Here is a 24,254-nt window from a genome sequence, read left to right on the forward strand (position 1 = left end):
CATCTCACTGGGATGTTGTAAGGACTATGTGAATTAATACCATAAAGCACTTAGAATAGTCCCTGGAATTTTGTTAAAGTTTACCCCAATAATGGTATCTGGAACTTTGTTAAAGTTTAATAACTATCAGCTATTACAATAATGCACTATATTTTTATTGGTTACCAAGGACCTTAATGTCAATCTATTTCCACTGAACTAAAATGTTTACAATTCATGCACCCACAGTTAGCCACTACAATTACAGGAAGTACAATTTTCAACTTTCATTTCAACTATCAGTGAGCCCCTACAACTGTGATGCTCAAAATGTGAAATTTACTACACCAAAGGTTAATAAAACCACAGGATTAACACAGTCCTTCTTTCTGGGGCATCAGCTCAAGAGGTAATTTCTACATTCTACAGATGAGAAAACTAGGGCTCACAAAGTGATCTTACTAGTAAGTTAGAAACTTAAACCCTATCAACCAAAACTCCCAATAAAATCCTTCATGCTGTTTATCACTGCCCTAAGTCTGTCAATCACTGACGTAGCTACTCAGCTCTCGATTGGCTATCCTTGGAGCTATTAATCAATAAACTTTAGAAATTCTGCTCATCATTCATTCAATAAAGATTTACTTCTAGAAAAATTTTTTTTAAAAAAGAAATAAATTTTTTAAAAAATTTACTTCAAAAGTCTATTTGTCAGAAACTGTTCTACACACTAGGAACAACTAGGAATAAAACTGTCAAAGTCTTTGCCCTCAGAGGCCTACAATGTGTCCCCATGAGCTCAATGGTTGGCACATAACAGTCAACCAAGAAATAACTGTCCAATGAATATTCTTCATGATCATGCCACTTACCATTAACAATAATGATTCTTAATGTTTTCAGAGTTACACACCCTTTTGAGAATCTGATGAAAGCCCTCTCTCCAGAAAGATTACACATGTGCACATAAAATATTACATATAATTTCAGGGAACCAAGAACCCTCTGAAACCTCAGGTTATGAACTCCTGAAATAGTGAGAAAATTTTGTATTAAGAATCTCCTCTGATATTTCCTGTGAACTAAGCAATCTTGCCTCAATTTCCTGTCTATCTCTTCCTTACCTCAAGTAATAATAAGAATTCTGTCAAACAATCTGCCTTGGCACTAGATCAAATAATACAAACAGCCAAGATTACTACTATAAGAGTCGATTTGTTTAACCAGGAAGATGACTAAACAAACATGGCATAGATGTTTGATTACTTAAAGAAGTCAAAAAAAAAGAGAGACAAAAATCTCACACCTAAGGGCAATTCTAGGTTCCTCAGATCCAAATAGATGTGTTGTAATTCCTTTCTCCTATCAAACAAGGCTTCCCAATTTCCCAGTCCTGTACCTGCAATGCATTGACAACTCGAATTGGATGTTCCTCTCCCAGAGCCTGAATGCAGTGTTGAAATAAGCAATTAATGTTGTCCTTGATCTTCATTAACTCCTCACCATCAAGAGATTCCAGCTTGCCTTCTAGGTACTCTAAATTCACCTACCAAGGAAACAATAACAGCCTGAGTTCATTTTTAGTATAGCACCTAGAACACATGAGAAGGAAATCTCAGTTATCGGGAAAATCCACAGATGCCACCAAATCTTACCTTCATGAGGAAAAGCTCCTCCCAAAATCGAGGGCTGCACTTACTAGGGTCCTCTGTCTGAAATCAGAAGATAGGCAGGTTCAACATCCCCAGCTCAACACTAAATCATTAAGAAGGTTGATTATGTATAGTGAAAGGGTCACTATACATAATCAACCTTTCAAAATTAACTTTTAGCTTGGTTATTTTAAACTACAGTAATGGGGAACAACAGTTTTTTGGGATTTTTCCCCCAAATGGAAGACATTTTACATATATATATATGCAAACATTATAATGGCTCAAAGAATCTCCCTCAAATCTTCCTCTTCTAGCAAGAAATGAACCTAATCATCTGAATAAGTCAATCAAGTTATGGTAAGTCCCCACTCCATTTGTATGGTGCTCAATTTTCAAAACCCATTCACATACATAAAATACAATGACCCAGTGAGCCAAGTATGGTAGATATAACCATTATCCTCTTTTGAGGAAAAGAGAGTCCATGAAGTTAAGTGTCTTATACAACAAATGCAGAAGCCAGGCCCAAATAATCTTAGTGATTCTGCCATGGTTTTTATCACATCCTGTGTTGACTGCTTCTACTTGCCCTCACATACGTATTTAGTCCTCTGTATAGTTTTTAATATGCTCTTCCTTTAGTTAAATTGGTCCAAAAAGTTAGCAAAATTATTCTGCTAAAATTGAAAATTTCTTAGCAATAATTTTCAAACAGAAATTCTAGAAAGCCAAAGGCTTCTGGTTAATGAGTAAAATAAGAAAAAGGTAACCTCCCACCCCCACTTTACAGCAAAGCTAATGACAAAAATCAGCTGGTCAATTGCCTGCTATAACCTTAAGGTCACCTTTTAAAATTACTACCAAGAACGAATGTCTTCATTAGTTAAGAACTCCTGTTCTGATAAAAAAATATTATACTAGGAATGTCTTCTGGATTTTTAATAGAGGATGACGTAGAGAAGCAACATTTCTGGACTTCTCATAAGGTCCTCATTTAGTCTCTTTCTCTCAAGTCCTACTTCCCAGGAGAAGTCACACTTTGACCCTCACACTTCCGTATTATCATTCTGTTGTCTATTTATGAAACTCAGAGGCCAGATGGGAAGGGGGTGTGGGGGAATGGGTGAAGAGGTAAGGGGATTAAGAAGCACAAAAAGGTAGTTACAGAATAGCCCTGGGGATGTAAAGCACAGTACAGGAAATGGAGTAGCCAAAGAAATTACAGGCATGTGGACATGAACAACGGTGCAGGGATTGCCTAAGGTGGGGGTGGGTGACAGGCAGAGGGGTGCTAAGGGAGAAAAATTGAGACAACTGTAATAGCATAATCAATAAAATGTAATTTAAAAAATAAATTTAAAAAAAAAACGAAACTCGGGGAGCTAATGAAGCTGGCACTTCCCATCCTCAAAGCTCACTCGAGCAGGAATCGTATGTGTACCAAGCTAACTTAACATCGAAAAGAGCCCTAATAGGATCCTATTACCTGGTCATTTTCTCTGTATAACCAGCTATACTGACCTGGGCAGTTCTGTATTAATTTCCTGCATGTCAAACTCTGTCTCTAAGGCTTTGCCAAGAGTTAGATGTTTAACTTGACTGAATTATTTATCCTGGGCCATGTGTCAAAGTTGAACAAGTAAGGGCTCTGGAGTCAGACCCTAGGTTTCAAATCATCTTCTACCTGTGAGTTCCAGTTTTCTCATTTATAACATGATCTTTTACATGGCACATGTAAAAAACATAGCTCTCTTGCACCATTCTTATCAGAATTAAAGCTAATGTATTTAGTGATACATTTAGAGTAATGCCACACACATAGAAATTCAATGAACAGTAACTCTTTTTATAAGTATTATTTTGTATTACATGTATTACTTATGACCAGGAGGCAAGTAAGTACCCCTGCAAGGCATCTAATTACTCTAACTTCTCCTGAAGGGTGTATTTTATAGCTCAGGCTTGGACTATGATCAATTAGCAGTTATGAAGACCCAAACAAATCCAACTGCTAATATTCCTCAGTTCACTCATATAGAGAATGAGCTAGTCTAACTAAGCAACTGTTCTGTCCACTAACAGCTTGAGAAGCAATGTAACAGCATCTTTTCAAAATATCTGAAGCTTAGAATTCTAGATCCAAAAGGAACTTCAAGAGACATCTAGGATAGAAGGGTCCTTAAGTCAGATCATAAGGAAGACAAGTCTTAAAGATATTCAGAAAGGAAGTTTCACCATTCAATTGTTTTATCCAACTCATGGCAACAATCTATATTAATTAACACGAAATCGTAAGTTCTACTATGCGAGAGTTCATTTTCACCCTTGTTCTCACTCTTTCACCCTCTGAAGAGCAAGAAGGTAGCAGGCAGAAGTGAGGTTGCCTTTTATTTTGGAATAAGAAACTAAGGAGTCAAGCGATGCAGAATATCAGGGCTTCAGGTCTTACCATGAAGATCTCATCATACATCAGCACCACTTTTTCCTTCAGTGGTTTTTTGGAGGCTGAAGATTTTCGGAGCAAGCCCCCCCGTTTCTCTACCTGTGCCATGGTTAGAGAATCTGTGAAAAGAAAGCCACAGTAAGTGCTGGAAATGCCCTCCAAGATCCTGGAGACTCTATTGAAATACCTCTCATGGGAAATTTTTTAGGAAGAAGAAATTGTACACAACCACGCTACAGATCTTGTGCATCTGTCCAACACTCTCTCTCCTGCCCATGTCAAGGTAATATCAAGGTTTAAACCATTACTTGGCCTACAGCACAACACATTTTACACCCTTAAAGCATGCCAGTGGCCCTGGCTGGTGTGGCTCAGTTGGTTGGAATATCATCCCGTAAACCAAAATGTCGCAGGTTCGATTCTCTGTCAGGGCACATGCCTAGGTTGTGGGTTTGGACCCCAGTCAAGGTGCATATAAGAGGGAACTGATTGATGTCTCTCTCTCTCACAGGGATGTTTCTCTCCTTCTCTCTCTCTCTCTCCATTCCCCTCTCTCTAAAATCAATAAGCATGTCCTCAGGTGAGGATTAAAAAAAAAGAAAAAAAAAAAGAACATGCCAGTGGACAAGACTTAAAGCAGATCCAAAATCAAGCAGGAAAGTGTAACGAGCTCCATCTGTAATAGGTCTGGCCATATATTTGAGGTTGATGGAAGGAAAGCTGCAAAGCACACACTGCCCCAGACTAATGGTGAAGTTAAATTTCAAGTATTGATCAAGCCTAGGACCATTAAGACAGGAAGTGTGCTGCGGACTGATGGGCTCCATCGATTTCCCCAAAGTGAGTAGGTTCTCGTCATGGCAAAGTACTTGGCCTTCACTGCCTCATAAATCACAATGCACTTTACTGTCTTCAGGAATTCCTCTGGAAAGAGACCCAAGGCAGAAAACAGCAGTTAAAAGCCAAAAATTAAACTCAGTTTCAAAATAACCAAATATGACAATATATTCCTTTTAAATTTAATTATATGTATATGTGTGCATATGTATATACATATATATGTAATGCTACTGCAAATCAAACCTCTATGTATTTTTCAATTCTATATAAAAGCAATTACATGAAACATGCCCAAACTTTCCCATCTTTCTTCAAGGAACTCTCAATTTTTAAGTGAGAACTTCAAATCCCACAGGTCTCCACTATGGATTTACACACATTTCCTTACTTCTCAGATTCTTCCTACATGAAGAGACCAAATTCCTGTCTATCTATTAAATTCTAGGCTCTACTTGTGAAACTTAATCTCGAACAATGGCAAATGGCGGGGGGGTGGGGGCTAGCAAGCAGCCTGATTTTTCCTTCCAGATGAACCCAAAGCAGCAGAACAAAATTAATTTTGTTCATTGACTTTTGGAAAATATGTACTATCTTTCAAATAAAAATAAAAATTTTGTGTAAGGAACAGATGCATCAACTAGCATAAAAGATTTTATCTCAGACATTGTCTTTCTCTAACACATACAGCCAAAAAAGAGATTCACCTTTGAACACAAAAAAGCACAGAGCACAGAAAATTTCCTCAATTAGACATTAGGCATCTTTACTAAAGGGAATACATCTTATCCTTTTCCTATAAGCCCATTGCTCATGATAAACGCACAGTGTGTGCTCATCACTGACTGATTCTGAAAGGGGAAGGATACCTGAAAAGCAGTAGATCTGACTTAAAATTTTAGTAAGAGCAATCTTTATTGAGGCCTCACTAAGCCCACAAATTCCATTATGGTTCAGAGAAAACTGAAGGGAAAAATAACAACAACAACAAAGAGAAGATTCTGTGGACAATTTATGCTATATTGATAATGGCTTTGCCTTAAAGCATGAAATACAGCCTCTGTTCAAAACATTCCTGTGTCTTTTAAATAGATTGTCAAGAGGAAGATGTCCTTATACAGGAGAAAACAAATTGGAAATCAAGAGGATCCTGTTAAACTAAATCAAAAGCAATGCAAATCTAAGATTAGTGGGTCCAGATCTTTCATGTACTCAGCATCAACTGGTTGATGAGCAGAAATAGCAGGAACAAGTTCCTGAATGTGAAAAGCACATGTTTACAAACATCTCCCTCTAAGGATTTATAATTGGTTACAGCTAATCAATGTCTACCCCAAATCTAATAAACTCACTTACTCTATTTCAGAATCAATACTTTCTAATAAGCAAAAGGGAATAGGAGAGGAGGGAAAAACAATTCCGATCCAAAGTACCAAATTTCCCAAGAAATTAAATTCTTTCCATCACTCTCCTTCCATTTGGAGCAGGGGGGAAATTCACCCATGGGCCTCAACTCATTACTCTCTGTCATCATCATGGGCAACTGGAATTTACCACCCACACTGTCTAAACCAACAACATAAACTCTTCTCCTCCAGCACTTCTATCCATGAAACACAGCAAAGAAGGGTATGTCTAGGTTGGTGGACTAAGAGAAATGGAGAAATCTTACAGAAGTTTTGTTTTTTGTGGTTTTTATTATTTTTTTTTTTTTTGGCGGGGGTGGGGGGAGTCTCAGAAATTAAGCCCGTGCTCCTATATTTCAAAGTAAAATATCTGACTGGTAGAGCAGTAAATTGCGGCACATTAGTGATGTGAGTGTAATCTGTTTACATCCTCTCAGTGCTTTTTTCCTCTTCTTCAACCCTCCCGTGTTGTAGAGAGAATCAGCGTCAACTGAGAAACAGCAAGGCGGAAGGAAGCAACCAACCAGCAGAACCGAGACTAGAACACAGGTTTCCCAACCAACTAGATGGCTAAGTCTTTACTTCTCGGTTTCCTTAAAACAAGGGGATTGGACAAGACATATCATCTAATGATTTTCTCAACATCAATAAAATCCCATAAACACAGAAGGAACACCTATATATTACAAAGCACTAGTTTAGGCACCACAGAGTTACAAAGAGGAAGCCCCAGACCTGATCCTCTGGGAGCTCACTATCTGTTGGCAGAGACAGACACATAGTAACGCATAGCACAAGGCAAATCATGAGAAATAGAGAAGTAAAGACAGGAAAAGGACAAAGAAAATGCTATGGGACCACAAGGAAGGGAAAGAAGCATTCTATGACTATGACCTCAGTTGATTCTGGCTTTTAAATCCCTGTGGTGAAGAAGCAAATACAGCAAAGCCACAGTAATCCCACAGAAATGCCATCTTAGGCTTAATACAGTTCCTCAGAAATATGACATCCTAGGCAAAGCATAAAAGAGAATCAGGCGGCCTTTCAATACTAACTTCATTTACCACCAAATTTAAGATGGCTTCAAATCCCCCCAACTCAATAGGAAATCAATGAGGTCTTTTGTTCCTAAATCTCAGGGACTGCTGGTCCCATGATCTGCAGCACAACTTCTCTCTGAAGGATTCAAGTCATACAACTTCTTAAGAACGATATCTGAAAACAATCCAGGCATATACTTCTTAAATGCACATCTTTTCACATCCCTACAGGATGAAAAAGCCAAATATCAAGATTATAAAACCTAAAGCTAATACTTCAAATATCTAATAGGTAAGGAATGTTAGTTTCATTTAGCTGGTTATTCAGTTATTTAATCGTCTTCATGAGTATAATACATGCCAACTCTAGTATCAAAAATTAATTTAATAGAAATTCCCTATAATTTCAAGAGTTGCCATGGTTAGTCTATCAAAAGTCTTGGATTTTAGTCCCCATTCTTATACTCATTCTATATCCTTAAGTTTCCTTTCCCTCCTTGGGCATCAATTCACCAAAAATGTAAAAATAAGCCATGGCAAGAATCTGCAGAAAAGCAAATCTTTGTATATGGTTGACAGGAGTATAAATTGGTACAGTCACTACAGATAACAGTATGGAGGTTCTTCAAAATATTAAAAATAGAACTACCATAAGATCCAGTAATCCCACTTCTGGGTATATATCTGAAGGATGTAAAATCACTGTCTAGAAGAGACACATGAGCCCTAGCTGGTGTGCCTCAGTGATTGAGCACCAGCCTGCAAATCAAAGGGTCGCCAGTTCGATTCCGGGTCAGGGGACGTGCCTGGGTCACAGACCAGATCCCCAGTCGGGGGCATGTAAGAGGCAACCACACAACGATGTTTCTCTCTTTTTCTCCCTCCCTTCCCCTCTAAAAATAAATAAATAAAATCTTTAAAAAAAAAAGGAGACATCTGCACCCCCATGTTTACTGAAGCATTACCCACAAGAGTCAAGATATAGAAACAACCTAAGTGTCTATCAATGGAAGAATGGATAAAGAAAATGTAGTATATATACAATGGAGTATTTTTCAGCCATAAAAAAGGAAGTCCTGCCATTTGTAACAACATGGATGAGTCTTGAGGTCATTATGCTAACTGAAATAAGTCAGACAGAGAAAGACAAAAACTGTATGATCTCGCTTATATGTGGACTCTAAAAAAGGTGAACTCATAGAAACAGAATAGATTGGAAGTAGACTAGTGGTTGCCAGGGAGTGGGGAAAATGGAGAGATCCTGGGCAAAGGGCCTAAAAATTCCAATTATAAGATAAATAACTCCTGAAGATCTAATGTACAGCATGATGACTATAATGAACAATATTATATTGTATACTTGAAAGTTGCTAAGAGAGTGGATCTTAAATGTTTTCACCACAAAAAAAAAAAAAAAAGGTAACTCTGTGAGGCTTTAACTAACCGTATGGCAGCAATCATTTCATATATATGTCAGATCATCAAATTGGACACACTGAAGTTATACAATGTGGCATATCAATTACATCTCAATAAACTTGAAGGAAAAACACATGGAACAGCCATCTCCTATAGGCTTCCAAATTTAATGACCTAAGGTAACAATCACACTTTCTTCACTGTTGAGGGAGACTCTAAAACACTACTGTAGGCAGATGCTGAGGTAATCATCCTAAAACATTTCAACCAGTAAGTAAGAAAAGGAGAGGAGAAGGAATGATGGGAAAAAAAGAAAGGGGAAATAAGAGAAAGTGAATAAAAATAAATGTGCACATCATCTAGAAAGAAAAAGAACATATGCACAAATCAGGTATTCCTCAACAAATATTTACTGTCGAGCAATAAGGATACAGCAGCGAACAAGATAGTAAGATTTCTGCTCCCATAGTTTTCATTGTAGTAGAATGAGAAAGACAACAAACAAGTTGATACAGGGATAAGTAACTTATAGAGAAATTATCTAAGGAGACTATGTTAATAGGGAGGTTAAAGTAGCTTCCGTGACCTGGCTGGTGCGGCTCAGTGGATTGAGTGCTGGCATGCGAACCAAAGGGTCACCAGTTCAGTTCCCAGCCAGGGCACATGCCTGGATTGCGGGCCAGGTGCCCAGTTGGGGGCGCTCGAGAGGCAACCACACATTGATGTTTCTCTCCTCTTTCTCCCTCCCTTCCCCTTTCTCTAAAAATAAATAAATAAAATCTTAAAAAAAAAAAAAAAAGCAGCCTCTGTGAGAAGTGAAATATGGACTGAGATCAGAATAATAAGAAAGAAACAGCCATGTGAAAATCTTGGGAAAATTATTCCAAGTAGCAGGAATGACAAGTGCAAAGGCTCCAGGAATTTAAAAGACTTGGCATGTTTGAGAAACAGAAATGCCAGAGTGGCTAGGGACTAGAGTACTTAACAGTCCGTTTTTGAAATGTTTCTGTCATGTTTATTTAAGTGGGTGGTTTAGTATTTGTGTGAGTTTTTTAATATATAAAGAAAATCCAAATGTCCATCAGAAGTAGAATGGGAAAATTATAACATAGTCACACAACAGAATACTACATAGATATTTTTTAAAATTATTGAAACAATATTGATTAAGTTTCACAGATCTTGAATGGAACACATCTGAAAGAAAAGAGTACCAACTAATGATGATTTATATGAAGTTCAAAAAAGGCAAGGTTAATCTATAGCGACTGAGGTTAGAATACTGGTTTACCCTCAGTAAGAAGATGAGTGGGGAGGAGCACAAGGAAGCCTTCTGAGGTGCCCAAAATGTACTCTATCTTGATCTGAGTGGAGGTCACACAATTGTGTACATGTGTAAAATAACCAAGTTGTATACTGCATATTGTATAAGCTATTCTCCAATCTTAAAAAAAATGTGAATTCACATATATATAAAAATAGCACCCATACAGAACACTAGAACAGCAGCTAGTAGAGGCCTCAACTGAAACACTCAGGACACCAATTTAAAACAACCAAAGAGTTATCACTTATTTAGAACTTACCTAGCCTTGTTGTAACCACTTTTATATACATTAATTCATTGTATCCTCACAACAAACCTTTGATTGAGAACTTTACAATAAGAAAACTAAAGCATGAAGTTGCTTTTAAAAGAAAAACAAAAGACTTGCCAGTTTAAGTGAGAGTAGGACCTCAAACCTAGACAGTCTGATGTTAGAATCCCTGTTCTTAATCGCTATGCTATAGTGTCTCTCAAAAGGCAGAGGAATGAGCAAAAGTAGAGTAACATACACATAAACAAAGCTGACGCTCCGCAGGGAAACTATGAGGAGACAATAGCTGAGTGAGGAGAAAGATTATATACTCATCGACCTTATAAACAGACTTTGTAGTGTCTAGATACTTTGAGTTTCATCATTCTAATTTGCCAGTGGGTAGCGATGCCATGAAGGAAAGTAAAAGATCATTTTTACTCATGCATGCATATATACATGTAAACATCAATAACAGTAAAGTGAAAAAGAGAGATAGACAACTGAATGGAATGGCAGGAAACTTGGGGAAAAAATGCAGAAGAATCTGAGTGTCTGGTCAAGTTGATAGATGTACCCAACAAGTTAACTCAAAGAAAAAAGAAAGGCTGAAAAATATACACTAATTTTTTTTTAAAGATTTTTATTATTGATTTATTTTTAGAGAGAGGGGAAGGGAGAGAAACATCGATCGGTTTCCTCTTGAACGCCCCAACTGGGGACCTGGCCCACAACCCAGGCATGTGCCCTGACCGGGAATCAAACCAGCGACCTTTGATTCAAAGGCTGGCACTCAATCCACTGAGCCATACCAGTCAGGGCTATACTGACCTTCACTACAGAATTTAATTGCTATTATTTTAATTAAGCTTAGTCAGTGCTGCAAGGATAATTCTGCACCAAAACTTGAAAATGAATGGAAAAATATAATAAATCAAGACAGAAAGATGAAATAGAGAGCAAGTCAAGTATATCAGTACAGCCTTCAGCTTAGGCGAATATGCTTAACCACTATAGAGCTATGATATCCTGTTCCAGAATCTCCTTGGGTACCTCCTGAAAATATAGATTCCTAAGTCCCTTTCCCCACTATTGAAACAGACTTTTTCAGTTAAGGACTAGGGGTCTACATCTTTTTTAAAACACCCTAGATTAGTGGTTCTTAACAGGGGCAATTTTGCCTTCCAGGGGACATCAATGCCTGGAGACATTTATGGTTGTCACAACTAGGTGGAGAGAAACTACTAACATCTACTGGGTAGAGGCTAGGGATGTTGCTAAACATACTACAATGCACAGGACAGTCTCCCCAACAAAGAATTATCCAACCCAACATGTCAACAGTGCCAAGGTTGAAAAAGCCTGCCCCAAGTAATTCTGATGCTCTCTTAAGTTTGAGAAGCACCCTCATCAAAGCCTTAAACCAGGTTTTGAAAGGAAAAAAGCATCTGAGCAGAGATAATTTTGAGAGAATGCATGAAACTTCCTCCATCTCTAGAAAAGGAACTGAAGTAATCCTCACCCACCCCCTCATTTCATTCTCTCCATATTAATTCACCAACCACATCCCCTTCCTTTAGAATCTTGGCCCCAGTGTGCCCATCTGTGAAATATTACTACAGAACACACTGACTACAGTAATCCACATTTCTAGTAAATAAGATGAAAATCGCATCTGCCCAGGAGTTGTGGCTGAATCAAATACCACCCCTGTCTAACCATGTGCCTTTCACCCAATACGCAAGAGAAGCAGTATGTTTATAAAGCCAGAAATAGTCTCCTATCCTGACTTTTCATAAAAGTTCCCTAGTTCCTCTAGATGCAAGGTTTTGTTGTTTTTAATCTTTAGTCACGTGTTATTTGTTCCTTAAATTTCGCGCAATGTACACCACACTCCCTGGAGGTAATGCTAGCAGTATAAGCATTTAAGAGAATGCAGGGTATTCTTCCAAACCTCAGCCCTTCATTTCTCAATATGACTCTTCATCTCTGAAGGTCCCAAGGACTTAGTTCATTTGCTGGTCTACATAATCTAGATTGACGTTCTAAATTTAGCCTTGTCTGAATCTGTATTTAATTCACTTTCCAGACATAGGCGTAGGCACTGTATTGTGTTGCTACCATTCCATATGGTTCCTTGCCACAGCTTCTTTCATAGCATGGGACACCAGTTCCCTCAACTCTATCCTACTGGCTGGCTCTAAAACAAGCAGATAACTCCTTTCCATTTGAATGGATTTTTAGTGCTAGTCACTCCAAGTCTTTTATTCTTGAAGCCACCTGTCTGAATTCCCTTCCTTATGAAGAGCTCCAGGACAGGCCACCATTCCTTTATTCTACCACTTTTCTTTTTTGAATTTCTGGGGATGGTATTTATCACTTATTCCTCCAAATCTTTCAAAGTACAGCCTCTCCCTCAGAGTGACATATAATAAATAACATGACTGAGTACCACCATATATGCAGCACTGTTCTAAGTGCTTTAAATATACTGTATTTAATCCTTACAATAACCAGATAAAATAGGTACTATTACTGTCATTTTACAAGAAGATTTTACTTTGCCCAAGGTAACACAACCAGTAAGGGGTAAAGCCACTACTCTTTCTCTCTGATAGCCCTTCTCCCTATCAGAATATCCTATTAGTGCAAAAACTCAGGTATTGACTAGAACATTCAAACTCCAAATTTAATTAAAGTTCTATGGAAACTCCAAACTGATACCCATAATAACAATATTCCCACTTTATCCAAGAAACGTCATTCAACTCAGGACACTGTGTGACAAGCATCATCCATACTTTCTAGATAACTAGGACAGAACCAGCCTAATCAGTAAGTACATGAGCCGCTATGGGGTAGCATCAATACCTTGGATGTGCTCCGGACAATGCTCACTTCAGAGTTAAGTGGTTAGCCTATACTTCAAAGTGGAAGTAATTCAGGGATTCTCCCAAGACTGAGCAGCAAGTGTCAAAACGTGGAATTTCCCAGTCCCTACTCTAGGTATCAGCCACTGTCTATACCTACTAAAGGTGAACTAGCTTCACAGAATTCAATCCAGTCTCATCAGAATTGACCGAGTCTGCCTACTTTCACAAACTAATAATACAGATGAAGAGGTTTAAATAAACATGACTATGTTAAGTTCCCTTTTCAAATTATTTTACACAAGAAGGAATGCACTTGCACCTTCAGAAAGAGGAATCAACTTAAATTTGACAGGATTTCAGAAAATTCTGATTGAAAATCACATTCTTCTGACATCTCCCAGAATGAAAATTCGTTTTAAGATCCTCTTTTCAATGAGCAGCAGCCTCTTGTAAATTAATACTGCCTATCTCCTGCTCAAGCCCTGAATTTCCTCAAGCAGCATAACGTCACTCATATGTTCTTCATTTCCTTTCCTACTGAACCATACAAGGCTCATGAATACCACCTAAGTATAAAACAAAATTATAAACGAGACTCCCATAATCTTCTTAAAGAAAGCCCAGCCCTGACTGGTGTGGCTCAGTGGACTGAGTGCTGGTCTTGGAACCAAAAGATCACTGGTTCAGTTCTAAGTAAGGGCATATGCCCAGGATATGGGCCAGGTCCCCAGGTGAAGGTGTGTGAGAGGCAACTGATCGATGTATCTCTCACACACAGATGTTTCTCTCCCTCTCCTTCTCCCTCCCTTCCCCTCTCTCTAAAAATAAATAAACAAAAATCCTTTTTTAAAAAAAGCCCAAAAAAGTAATTGCAATCTTGCAAAGTAAATTGATTTCCTGCTAACTTAAAAACTAACAATTATTAATACCTTATAATAACAGGCATAACGTAAGACAAAAAGGGGACCTAAAATTACTACATTATGGTCCCTGCCTTGAGAAGCTCACTATTAAATGGAAGAAGTATATATTCTGATATCCTTTGGGAGGGGGAGGAGTATTCTTTTTAAAAATTTTTCATTGTATTTTTTTCCATTACCATTTATTCGCCTTATACCCCCTCCCTCCAGCAATCACCACACTGTTGTCCATGTCCATGAGTCCTTTTTCCTTTTTGCTCTCTGATATTTCTTTGTAAATAAAAATAAACATCTTTCCTCAGGATATTTTTTTCATATATGCCCTCACTTACTCAGTGCTATTGCCAATGTATTAAGCTCACCAATCCTCTTTATTCCCAGCTGCCTAACATCTCCATGTGCACATCCCACACAACTTGATCTCAGCACACCAGGCTCTCTCTCTTATACCTCTTTCCATAGCCAGCCTCAACTCTTAAAAAATCTGCTCTACTTTTTCCTGGCCAGTGGAATTCCCATTCACCCAATCTCACAAAACTTTATCTCACTCTCTCTCTCCAGTCACTAAGACCTGTTGCATCTATCTCTAAATGATTTCTAAAACCCATTCCCCTCTTCTTCATTCCTACTGCCACACTTTATTCAGACTCTCAATCAATTGCAACGACTCTAATTAGACTCACTGCCTCATTTCTCATTACTTTTAATTTTCACTCTGTCACTCCCTAACATAAAAAGCACCTCCTGCTCTGGCCAGGTAGCTCAATTAGTTAGAGGGTCATCCCAAAAGGCCAAGGTTGCAAATTCAACCCCCAACCAGGACACATACAAGAGTGTGTGAATGGGTGAAACAACGACTCGATGTTTCTCTGTCTCTCTCCCCATTCCTCTCTCCCTTTCTGATTAAATCAATAAATAGGGAGGGGGATAACAATGAAAAGAAGGGGAAGGGACTAGTCAAAGAACATGTATTTAAAAAAAAAAGAACAAGTATGAATGACCCATGAACAGGGACAACAGTGTGGGGACTGCCGGGGCGGAGGAGGGTAAAGGGGGAAAAATTGGGACAACTGTAATAGAGTAACATTTTTTTAAGTAAAATCAATAAATAAAAAAATCAGAAAAAAAGCACCTCCTGACAACTTCCCCACCACACATCCTGATTGGGACACATTTCTGATACTTCAACGTCATGTTATTTTTCTCCCTCACATTTTCACCATTTCTATGCACATACTGTTTTCTCCAACTGGAATGCCATTCCTATTTGTGCAAGTTCCTACTCATCCTTCATCACCCAACTCAAGTATCTCTGCCTTGTGAAGGTTTCTCTGACTCTCCAAGGCAATGGCAGTAATCCCTTTATACTGTACAAATTCCTCTATAAGGATACGTACTACACAGCATTACCATTTTCATATGAATATCTTTTGACTTCCTTGAGGAAAGATACTCATATTTCCAACCCCAGTGCCAGGTACATAGCAAGTGCTCAATAAATGCATACTGAATTTCTCCCTTATACCTCATTTCATCTTCATATACCCTGAATCAATTTATTTGGCTATTTTCCCCAAATAATAATAATTCTTAAACTTGATTTTATGTGAACTTTCAAGTTTCTTTTTTTTTTTTTTTAAAGAAACAAAAGCCAAGTTTATTTGTTCGTTTGTTTCTTGCATTTGAAGCACTCCCCGATGACATCCTTTGCCCGAGACTCTGCCACAGTCCTTAACCACCACATAACTGCAACCAACCACTTTACGGGGTTTTCCCTCTGTCATCTTACAGAGGTCTGCTCATTCCCCTATTTCCTGTTGTCGTCAACCTTAATTAGGTTGATTTGGCGTTCAGCTTCCATCAACCTGACAGACAAAGGCTCATCACAGTTGGAAGCAAGCACACAAAGGTGGGCTGGGCGCTTGTCTAAGGCTTTGGCAGCTTCCATTCCGAGCCCTAGGCCATCGTGGATGAGGACAGTCTTCAGCACCTCCTGTAAAGCAGTATTGACGTCCCTTACATCGCCAACAGCAAGGCCTTCCCCGGCCACAGCCTGGGCGGTGGGTTACGGGTGGAATTGAATCCTCGGACCGCACCCAAGCCTCTGCCTCCAAGCAACTCGGCAGGATAACTCCGCGGCAGCAGGGAAAGAGTGAAATTTCAAGTTTTATAACAACTTTGAGTTTTTAAGGTTTTTAAAATAATTATTACACAAATGTTGAACAAGTGAATGAATTATAATGCTTAAACTTCCACGAAAAACACCTGAAAGGCTTCCCTATTCACTAAAAGAATGGTAATTCTGCCTTCACAGTCCTAACCAGGAGGATCCACCTTTCTCTAGACTGATTATCTGAAAGGCCTTTACAAAGGAAGTACTGTGCACACAAATCCCGCAGAGGGCACACCCAAATAATTCCAACTAACTTGTGCTAAAGGCAGGTACGCAGATCATATTTGCCCTGGTTTACAAAGGCACTGAGAACTCCAAATAGCAAAGAAACAGTTCTCACTCAGCTCAAAACTTTTTCTGTAGAGGAATAACTGGGGAGGAGGGTCTGATGAACAAGAAACATTTATTCGGGCCTGACCCCAAATAGCCATTTCCCCCATTCCGCGAGGCAGCACTCCACAGCTTCTGAGAGCTCTCCTTCTCGAGGGGACTATTTCATTCCCCACACTTGATGGGAACAGGTTCCTTTCCCAGGTTCGCACCACGTAACCCAGAGGAAACACGGTTGCTTCATTGATTCTGTGGGAAGCACGGGCTGAAGCCCGTCGGTCACAGACTAAAAAGAGGGAGAGGATGGAGCCTTTCCGGGACGCCTGAAGACTTGGGGCACACCGGTCTTTCCCTAGCCTCTCTCAGGGGTCCTGCCCCAAGCCCTCACCCTACGGCCAGGCTGGGCTGAGGGCCACCCGGGGACCGGAACAATCTGGGAGCCGAGACAGCTTAAGGAGTCAGGGTTGGCCCCGTGTTGAGGTCAAGGGTCAGCTCCTCCGCTGCCAGGAGGGCCCAAAAGGACCCAGTAGGGACGTGACTGGCACCGGATGTTCCGAGGGCCTCGCCGCTAGACTAGCCAACCTCTTCTCGCTCCGCTCCGCCGCCCCGGGCCCAGCCTCCCCGCCTCACGCAGCCTCAGCCCGCCTCAGCGGCTGTCCTCCCTCCCTCTCCCCCGCCTCTCGTCGCCCCCGTCGTCCCCAAAGCGAGCTCAGGCCCCGCCCCCAGAGCCGCCTCTCAACCAAGGCCTAGTACGGCAGGACCCGCAGGGGTTGGCCAGGTTCCGACACCGGCGCGGGCGCGCCGCTTACCGAGCCCCGCGTTCTTCCTCTACCACCCGCGCCGCTCCTGGGCGCGTTAGCTCCCGACGCCACCGACGCCGCCGCTGCTCGGGGTTTACGGCTCCACTCCCGACCTCCCCTGGCCCTTCCCTAGGCCCACGGTGCCCCGCTGGGTCCTAAAACCCGCCGCTTGATAGGTTCGTCCACGCCCTGAGGCTGGCTCAGACCACGACTCCCAGCAACCAACACAAAGACAGCAACTCCCGAAATGCACCGCGAAAAAAGAAATTAGACATCTATTAAGGATCTACTGAATGCAAGTTGCAATAGCAATGCTTTTAAATATGGCAGACTTTGAAAGCGGCAATTCCACTTCTAGGAATAAATGTATCTTCTAGAAACACTGGCTAAGTTTGGAAAGATATATATTCCAAGCTGTTTATGACAACTTTGTAAGGTGAAAGATTGAAAACAAACTCATTCGTTTAATGAGTTTAGCGAGTTAGTGTGTTTCTACTCTGTGCCAAGAACCGAATAAGGCTGTGTTAACTTGGCAAATAACCTGAGTTTGTTTTCTCATGCAAAATGGAAGACTGAAAAAGATATGCTGAGCAGTGACTTCAGTGACTTTATGGAACTCGAACAGAGATAAATATTTTGGAGCCATTGGCTTAAGTGGTAATGGCTCAAGCCATTAGAAAGGAGTGAATGCCCTAGGAAGAAGGTTAAAAGAAAAATATGGTCAAGATAGAATTTAAGCACATTTAAAGGCTGGTGGAGGAAAATGAACCAATAGCAAACAAAATTCTGAAGATAGTATTGTTTAGAAAAGAGGAAGGTAGAGGTAAAAGGTGCCGTGGAAACCACAGGAGGGATTTTCAGGTCAGCAGTGGTTTGAGGAATGAATGGAAGAAGAAACAGTGGAGGCAGCAAATGCTAGAGGATCTCTGCAAGAAATGTGACTGAAAGAAAAGGGAGAGGGAGCAGTGAGAAGATGAGGATGAAAGAGTGACTTCTAAGCCAGGACAGATGGGAGTGTTTCCATGCTGAGAGCAAGAGGACAGAATGAAGCTGATGAATTAGAAATGGATGCAGGCTCTCCATTGTGGAACTTGTGGAGAAAAAAAGGGAACTTGTGGAGAAAGAAAGGGAGAAGCAAGCCTCACGAAAAGGGACTGGACTTGGAGGAAGAATACCACATCACCTGAGAAGGCAGTCAGAGATGGAAAGGACCCCTAAATATCAACTTGTATGTATTGCTGGAGAAATTACACACAGACCCAGTGCTTCTAAAATATGTTTTAATTTTGTTTTCTAGCAAGCTATTAGTTTGGGTGATGAATTGTTGATAAAGTGGTTTGGTGCACTGACTCCGGACTCACATTGCCTGTGGTTGAAAGCCTACCCTGCCTCTACTGCTGTGTGATCTTGGTCAATTTATTAACATCTCTCTGTGCTTTATTTTCCTTATCTGTAAAAGGGGCTTGTCATATGGAAGTATGAGCTATTATAATTATTTTCCACTAAATTGTCACTTCCGTGAGGTTGAGGGTTATTTTGTTTAGGGCTGTCTACTCAAAGTAGGTGCTTAGTTGGTTGGATCATCCTCCTGTACCCAGAAAGGTTGGGGGTTCGATTCCCAGTCAGGGCAAATGCCAGGGTTGCAAATTCAATCTCGGGTTGGGGAACCTATGTGGGGCAGCCAAAGTTTCTCTTTCTCTTTCCCCTTCTCCTTCCTCTCCCTACTCCCTCCCCTTCCTCTTTCTCTCTCTCTCTTAAAAGGCAATAAAAAAATGTCCTCCAGTGAGGATAAAAAAAAATCATGAATAAATCAGTGAATAAGTTGGGGTGAAAAAGCGAGTTTTCGAGGGGAGGGCAGTCTTTGAGGAAGGACTCTCAGCGGGACCGGAATCCCCAATTCTTAAGTAAGACTGGCCACTCCGAGGCTTCCAGGGCCCTGGGACAGCATGCCCACATCCCTGCAAAGAGAGCGTCCCTGCGGATAGCGAGATCTGAGGCGATGAGACCTGCGCGCTCGGTAACTCTTCCCCTGCCAGGCTCCCGTGGCTCCTCCCCTGTCGAGCCATGTCGCGCAGGCGGGGCACCAACCCGGCAAGCCCTGAGCTGGAGGGGCGGGGCGGGGCGGGGCGGAGCCGACTCGCTGGCCGGGCCCACCTCCTCGACCCCAGACGGAAGTCACAGCTCCACTCTCGACCTCCTTTGGCAACCCCGAACCTAGAGCCGGGCCTCGCCCCGCAGGGCAGCCGGTCCTGCGCGTGCTCCGGGGAGGGCGGCAGGCACCATGAAGCGTGTGGCGACTCTGCGCCTGCTCTCCGACCTGAGCAACTTCAGCGGCGCGGCCCGGCTTCGGGAGTTTCTGGCTGCGGACCCAGCCGTCCGAGTCCGCTGCAGCCCGGACGGCCGCCACCTGCTGCTGCTGCGACCCCCGGGGACGTCAGCCCCGCAGCTGCTGGTCGCAGTTCGTGGACCCGGAGAGGAGCTGGAGCGCTCCTGGCCGGCGGACCACCCCTCACCTCTAGACGCCTTCTTCCTGCCATGGCCCGTGCGACCCGCGCTAATCTTGGTGTGGGAAAGTGGCCTGGCGGAGGTGTGGGGCACGGGCGTGGGGCCTGGCTGGCGAATACTTCAGAGTACCAAGCTGTGTCTGGGCGGTGCATCCCGCGTGGTGGCAGTGGCGGCGCTTCGAGGCCGCTTGGTGTGGTGTGAGGAACGACACGGTGATGCTAAGGGCCAGCTACAGCCGCCCTCAGCTGCCTTCAACCACTGCTTGTGCGTCAGAACCCTGGAGCCCAGCGGGGAGACCGGCACCAATCTGGGCCGCACACACATTCTTCTACACCATTGCCCCCCTTTCAGGCTACTGGCCTCTCGCAAGGACCTCTTCCTGGTGCCCACTGCCACCACCTGGCCTGGCGTGGACCACATTCTGCTCATCTGGAGCCCAGGAAAGGGTAAGTTGATGGTGGCTGCCCCAAGTCTTCGCCTCTCCTACGGTAAGAGCCTGAATCCTGGACGAGGGGACACATGGGACTTCCGGACCCTGCTCCGACGCCTTCCTGGGCTTCTATCCCCCAGGCAGCCATTGACTGTACATACCTGGGCCCCAACTCCCCAGGGTCTACTATTGCTTGACTTCAGGGGCACTGTGAGCCTGGTTCAGTCCCACGGTGGTACCCGGACTGTGGGCACGCTTCAGGAAGCACCTGTAGGCCTGGCAGGGTCTGCAGCGCTGGGAACGTTCCATGGTACTCTAGCCTGTGTGCTGGGCTCCACATTGGAACTGTTGGACATGGGCAGTGGGCAGCTGCTGGAGAGGAAGGTCCTCAGTACAGACCGAGTACATTTGCTTGAACCCCCAGCCCCTGGCACAGAAAATGAGGAGAAGATGGAGACCCGAGGGGGTCTTCGTTTGCTTTCAACCTTGGGATTGTTTCAAGTAGTATGGGAAGCCCCACAGGGCCTCCAGCTGCCTTCAGCTGGAGACCTGGTGTTTGAGGAAGCCTGTGAGTACTACCAACGGCGGAGCCTACGGGGTGCCCAGCTCACCCCAGAGGAACTGAGACACAACAGCATATTCCGGGCACCTCAGGCCCTGGCTTCCATCCTTCAGGGCCATGTGTCCCCATCTACACTGTTGACCACACTGAGGGCCGAGCTCCGGGATTACCGGGGCTTAGAGCAACTCAAAGCCCAGCTCGTGGCTGGGGATGATGAGGAGGCTGGCTGGACTGAGCTGGCAGAGCAGGAAGTGGCACGCCTGCTGAGGACCGAGTTGATGGGAGACCAGCTGGCCCAGCTGAACACCATTTTCCAAGCCCTTCCTACAGCAGCCTGGGGTGCCATCCTTAGGGCCCTGCAGCTCCAACCAGATGGGAATGGCAGGTTGAGGTCCCAAGCTCCTCCTGATGTGTGGAAAAAGGTACTAGGTGGTACAGCAGTTGGAAAGGAACTCCCCAATGGGGTGCTCCCCCTCTTTGAACTTCTATGCCAGTGCCTCTGCCAGCTGGAACCACGATGGTTGCCACCCTTTGTGGAGTTGGCACAGCAGCAGGGCGGGCCTGGCTGGGGTGCAGGGGGCCCAGGGCTCCCCCTGTATCGCCGAGCCCTGGCAGTACTAGGTGAGGAGGGGACCAGACCTGAGGCACTGGAGCTAGAGCTGCTTTTGGGCAGTGGGCGGCCCAAAGCTGTGCTCCAAGCTGTGGGGCAGCTGGTGCAAAAGGAACAGTGGGAACGGGCTCTAGAGGCTGGCCTGGCCCTCGGCCCCTCCAGCCCCCTTCTTCGAAGTGAGATCTTCAAACTGCTATTGGCCGAATTTGCCAGGCACCGCCGGCTTGATGCTCATCTCCCCCTCCTGTGCCGCCTGTGCCCGCCAGAACTAGCTCCAGCTGAGCTCCTCCTTCTACTGCGGACACACCTCCCAGATGAGTCGAAGCCCCCTACCCCATTCCCTGAGCCTGGAGCAGAGCCCCCTCTCACTGTGGGCTTGGTCAGAGCTCTGCTAGAGCAGGCCGGGGCTCAAGGACGGTCCTCAGGCCCAGTTTTAAGCCTATATGAAGACATCCTCTGGGACGCAGGCACTCCACCTCCCACCCCACCTCGAGGACCTATGACTACCCTACAGGCATCAGACCACACAGGGCCAGAGGCTTGGACACCATCTGGACAGGGCCTCTGTGTGACTGACACAGGCTGAAAATCATTTCTGTGATCAGGGAAGGATGCCTAGGAGTTCGAGAGGGCCATGGTGGGGTCCGTGTGTGCAATATTCTCCTCTCTTCTGAAGCAATGTTAAAATATATATGTATGTTAAATATTGTGATATAATAAATATGTTTGGTCTTTATCCTCAGGTTTTGTCCTGGTACAGGGCTCTCCTAAAACCCTTGGACTTTCCTGAGTGATAGGAATGTCTTTTGTTATTCATAATGAACCCCTTTGGAGATCTGCCTGCCTCAATACAAATGAGGATGTGGCCCCCAGCCTTTAGATGGGGCTGGTTACCAGAAAGACCAAGTGATGAGAGGGCCGGAACTTTCAGCCCCATCCACAACCTCCTGGGAAGAGAAATTGAACTCTATAAAAACTAAAGGAAATTTGATGAGCTGCTAGATCGGTGAACGCATCAAGGTGCTAGGAGGGTGGATGATATCCAAAGAAGGCATAGGAGCTGCAGGCCCACAATCCCCTACCCCGTACCTCATCCTATACATCTCTTCCATCTGCTTTTCCTGAGTTGTATTCTTTGCAATAAACCTGTAAACATAAGTAAAGTATTTCCCAGAGTTCTGTGAGTCTTTCTAGCAAATTATCAAACCAATTTATAGCATAGAAATTCCCAGTTTATAGCCAATCAGAAGTACCAGTGACTTGCAGCTGGCATTTTAAATTCTGTATCATTGTTTTCTTTTTAAAAAAAAAGTGTAATATATATTTTATTGATTATGCTATTATAGTTGTCCCATTTTTCTCTCCCCTTTATTCCCCTCCACCCTGCACTGCCCCTCCCCCCAGCATCCCTCCCCTTTCATGTCCATAGGTTGTATATGTAAGTTCTTTGGCTTCTCCATTTCCTATACTATTATTACCCTCCCCCTGCCTATTTTGTGCAACTATTTATGCTGCTTATTCCCTGCACCTTTTACCCCATTCTCCCCTCCCCCTCCCCTCTGATCTCCATTTCTATGATTCTGTTCCTCTTCTAGTTGTTTTGCTTAGTTTGTTTTTGTTTTTGTTTAGGTTCAGCTGTTGATAGCCTTGAGTTTGTTGTCATTTTATTCTTCATAGTTTTTTATCTTGTCTTTCTTAAATAAGTCCCTTTAACATTTCATGTAATAAGGGAGTGGTGATGATGAACTCCTTTAACTTTACCTTATCTGGGAAGCCCTTTACCTGCCCTTCCATTCTAAATGATAGCTTTGCAGGATAGAGGAATCTTGGATGTAGGTCCTTGCTTTTCAGGACTTTGAATACTTCTTTCCAGCCCCTTCTTGCCTGCAAGGTTTCTTTTGAGGAATCGGCTGATAGTCTTAAGGGAACCCCTTTGGAGGAAACTGTATCCTTTTCTCTTGCTGCTTTTAAGATTCTCTCCTTATCTGTAATCTTGGGTAATGTAATTATGATGTGCCTTGGTGTGTTCCTCTTTGGGTCCAACTTCTTTAGGACTCTGAGCATCCTGGACTTCCTGGAAGTCTTATTTCCTTGGCCAGATTGGGGAAGTTCTCCTTTATTATTTTTTCAAAGAAGCTTTCAATTTCTTGCTCTTCCTCTTCTCCTGCTGGCACCCCTATGATTTGGAGGTTGGAATGTCTAAAGTTGTCCCAGAGGTTCCTAAGCCTCTCATTGTTTTTTGAGCTCTCGTTTCTTCATTCTGTTCTGGTGGAATGTTTATCTCTTCCTTCTGCTCCCAATCGTTGATTTGAGTCCTGGTTTCCTTCCCTTTACTGTTAGTTCCCTATATATTTTTCTTTATTTCACTTTGCATAGACCTTGCTTTTTCCTCCATTTTGTGACCATATTCAACCAATTCAGTTAGCATCCTGATTACCAGTGTTTTGAACTGTGCATTTGATAGATTGGCTATGTGTTAATCGGTTAGTTCTATTTTTGGAGCTTTGATCTGTTCTTTCATTTGGGCCATATTTCTTTGTCTAAGCGGGCCTTTTATGTTCGAAGGAGTGGAGTCTTAGGTATTCACCAGGGCGGGGCAACCCAGTTCGCTGAGTTGTGATGCTGTATGTGGGGGAGGGTCCAGAAGGGAGCAATGATGCTTGTTTGGCTGGGCCGTTTTTCAGTCACTTCCCCC

The 24,254-nt window shown here is 42.9% G+C and overlaps 2 protein-coding genes and 1 pseudogene across 3 annotated transcripts in view; 1 reads left to right on the forward strand and 2 right to left on the reverse strand.

The window, feature by feature from the left end:
• The window catches only part of ARMH3 (armadillo like helical domain containing 3), a 174,351-nt gene extending 156,579 nt beyond the window's left edge, over positions 1-17,772 (reverse strand). Inside the window, exons 1-4 of one of the 2 annotated variants that reach the window (XM_054581406.1) lie at positions 17,462-17,772; positions 4,084-4,196; positions 1,635-1,691; positions 1,379-1,525 (exon numbers count right to left, since the gene is read on the reverse strand). In XM_054581406.1, the coding sequence (XP_054437381.1) occupies positions 1,379-1,525; positions 1,635-1,691; positions 4,084-4,185 (306 nt within the window). In that variant the 5' untranslated portion in view covers positions 4,186-4,196; positions 17,462-17,772. Of the gene's footprint in view, positions 1-1,378; positions 1,526-1,634; positions 1,692-4,083; positions 4,197-16,740; positions 16,772-17,461 lie in introns of those variants that run through there. The other variant, XM_054581404.1, reaches the window with a different exon arrangement.
• LOC129077020 (40S ribosomal protein S12-like) lies at positions 15,553-16,604 on the reverse strand (annotated as a pseudogene).
• A 1,863-nt stretch (positions 17,773-19,635) lies between the features above and the next one.
• HPS6 (HPS6 biogenesis of lysosomal organelles complex 2 subunit 3) lies at positions 19,636-22,702 on the forward strand. The gene has a single exon (XM_054581734.1). It carries the CDS (start codon positions 19,734-19,736, stop codon positions 22,143-22,145), a length of 2,412 nt encoding a protein of 803 aa, XP_054437709.1. The 5' UTR covers positions 19,636-19,733; the 3' UTR covers positions 22,146-22,702.
• Positions 22,703-24,254: the final 1,552 nt, after the last annotated feature.

This window comes from Pteronotus mesoamericanus, unplaced genomic scaffold (assembly GCF_021234165.1).
Source record: "Pteronotus mesoamericanus isolate MK-2021 breed Mesoamerican mustached bat unplaced genomic scaffold, CSHL_Meso_final contig_657, whole genome shotgun sequence".
Classification (NCBI taxonomy): domain Eukaryota; kingdom Metazoa; phylum Chordata; class Mammalia; order Chiroptera; family Mormoopidae; genus Pteronotus; species Pteronotus mesoamericanus.

Coding starts and splice junctions, on each gene's coding strand:
- HPS6 (XM_054581734.1), top strand. CDS start 19,734: ATGAAGCGTGTGGCGACTCTGCGCCTGCTCTCCGACCTGAGCAACTTC.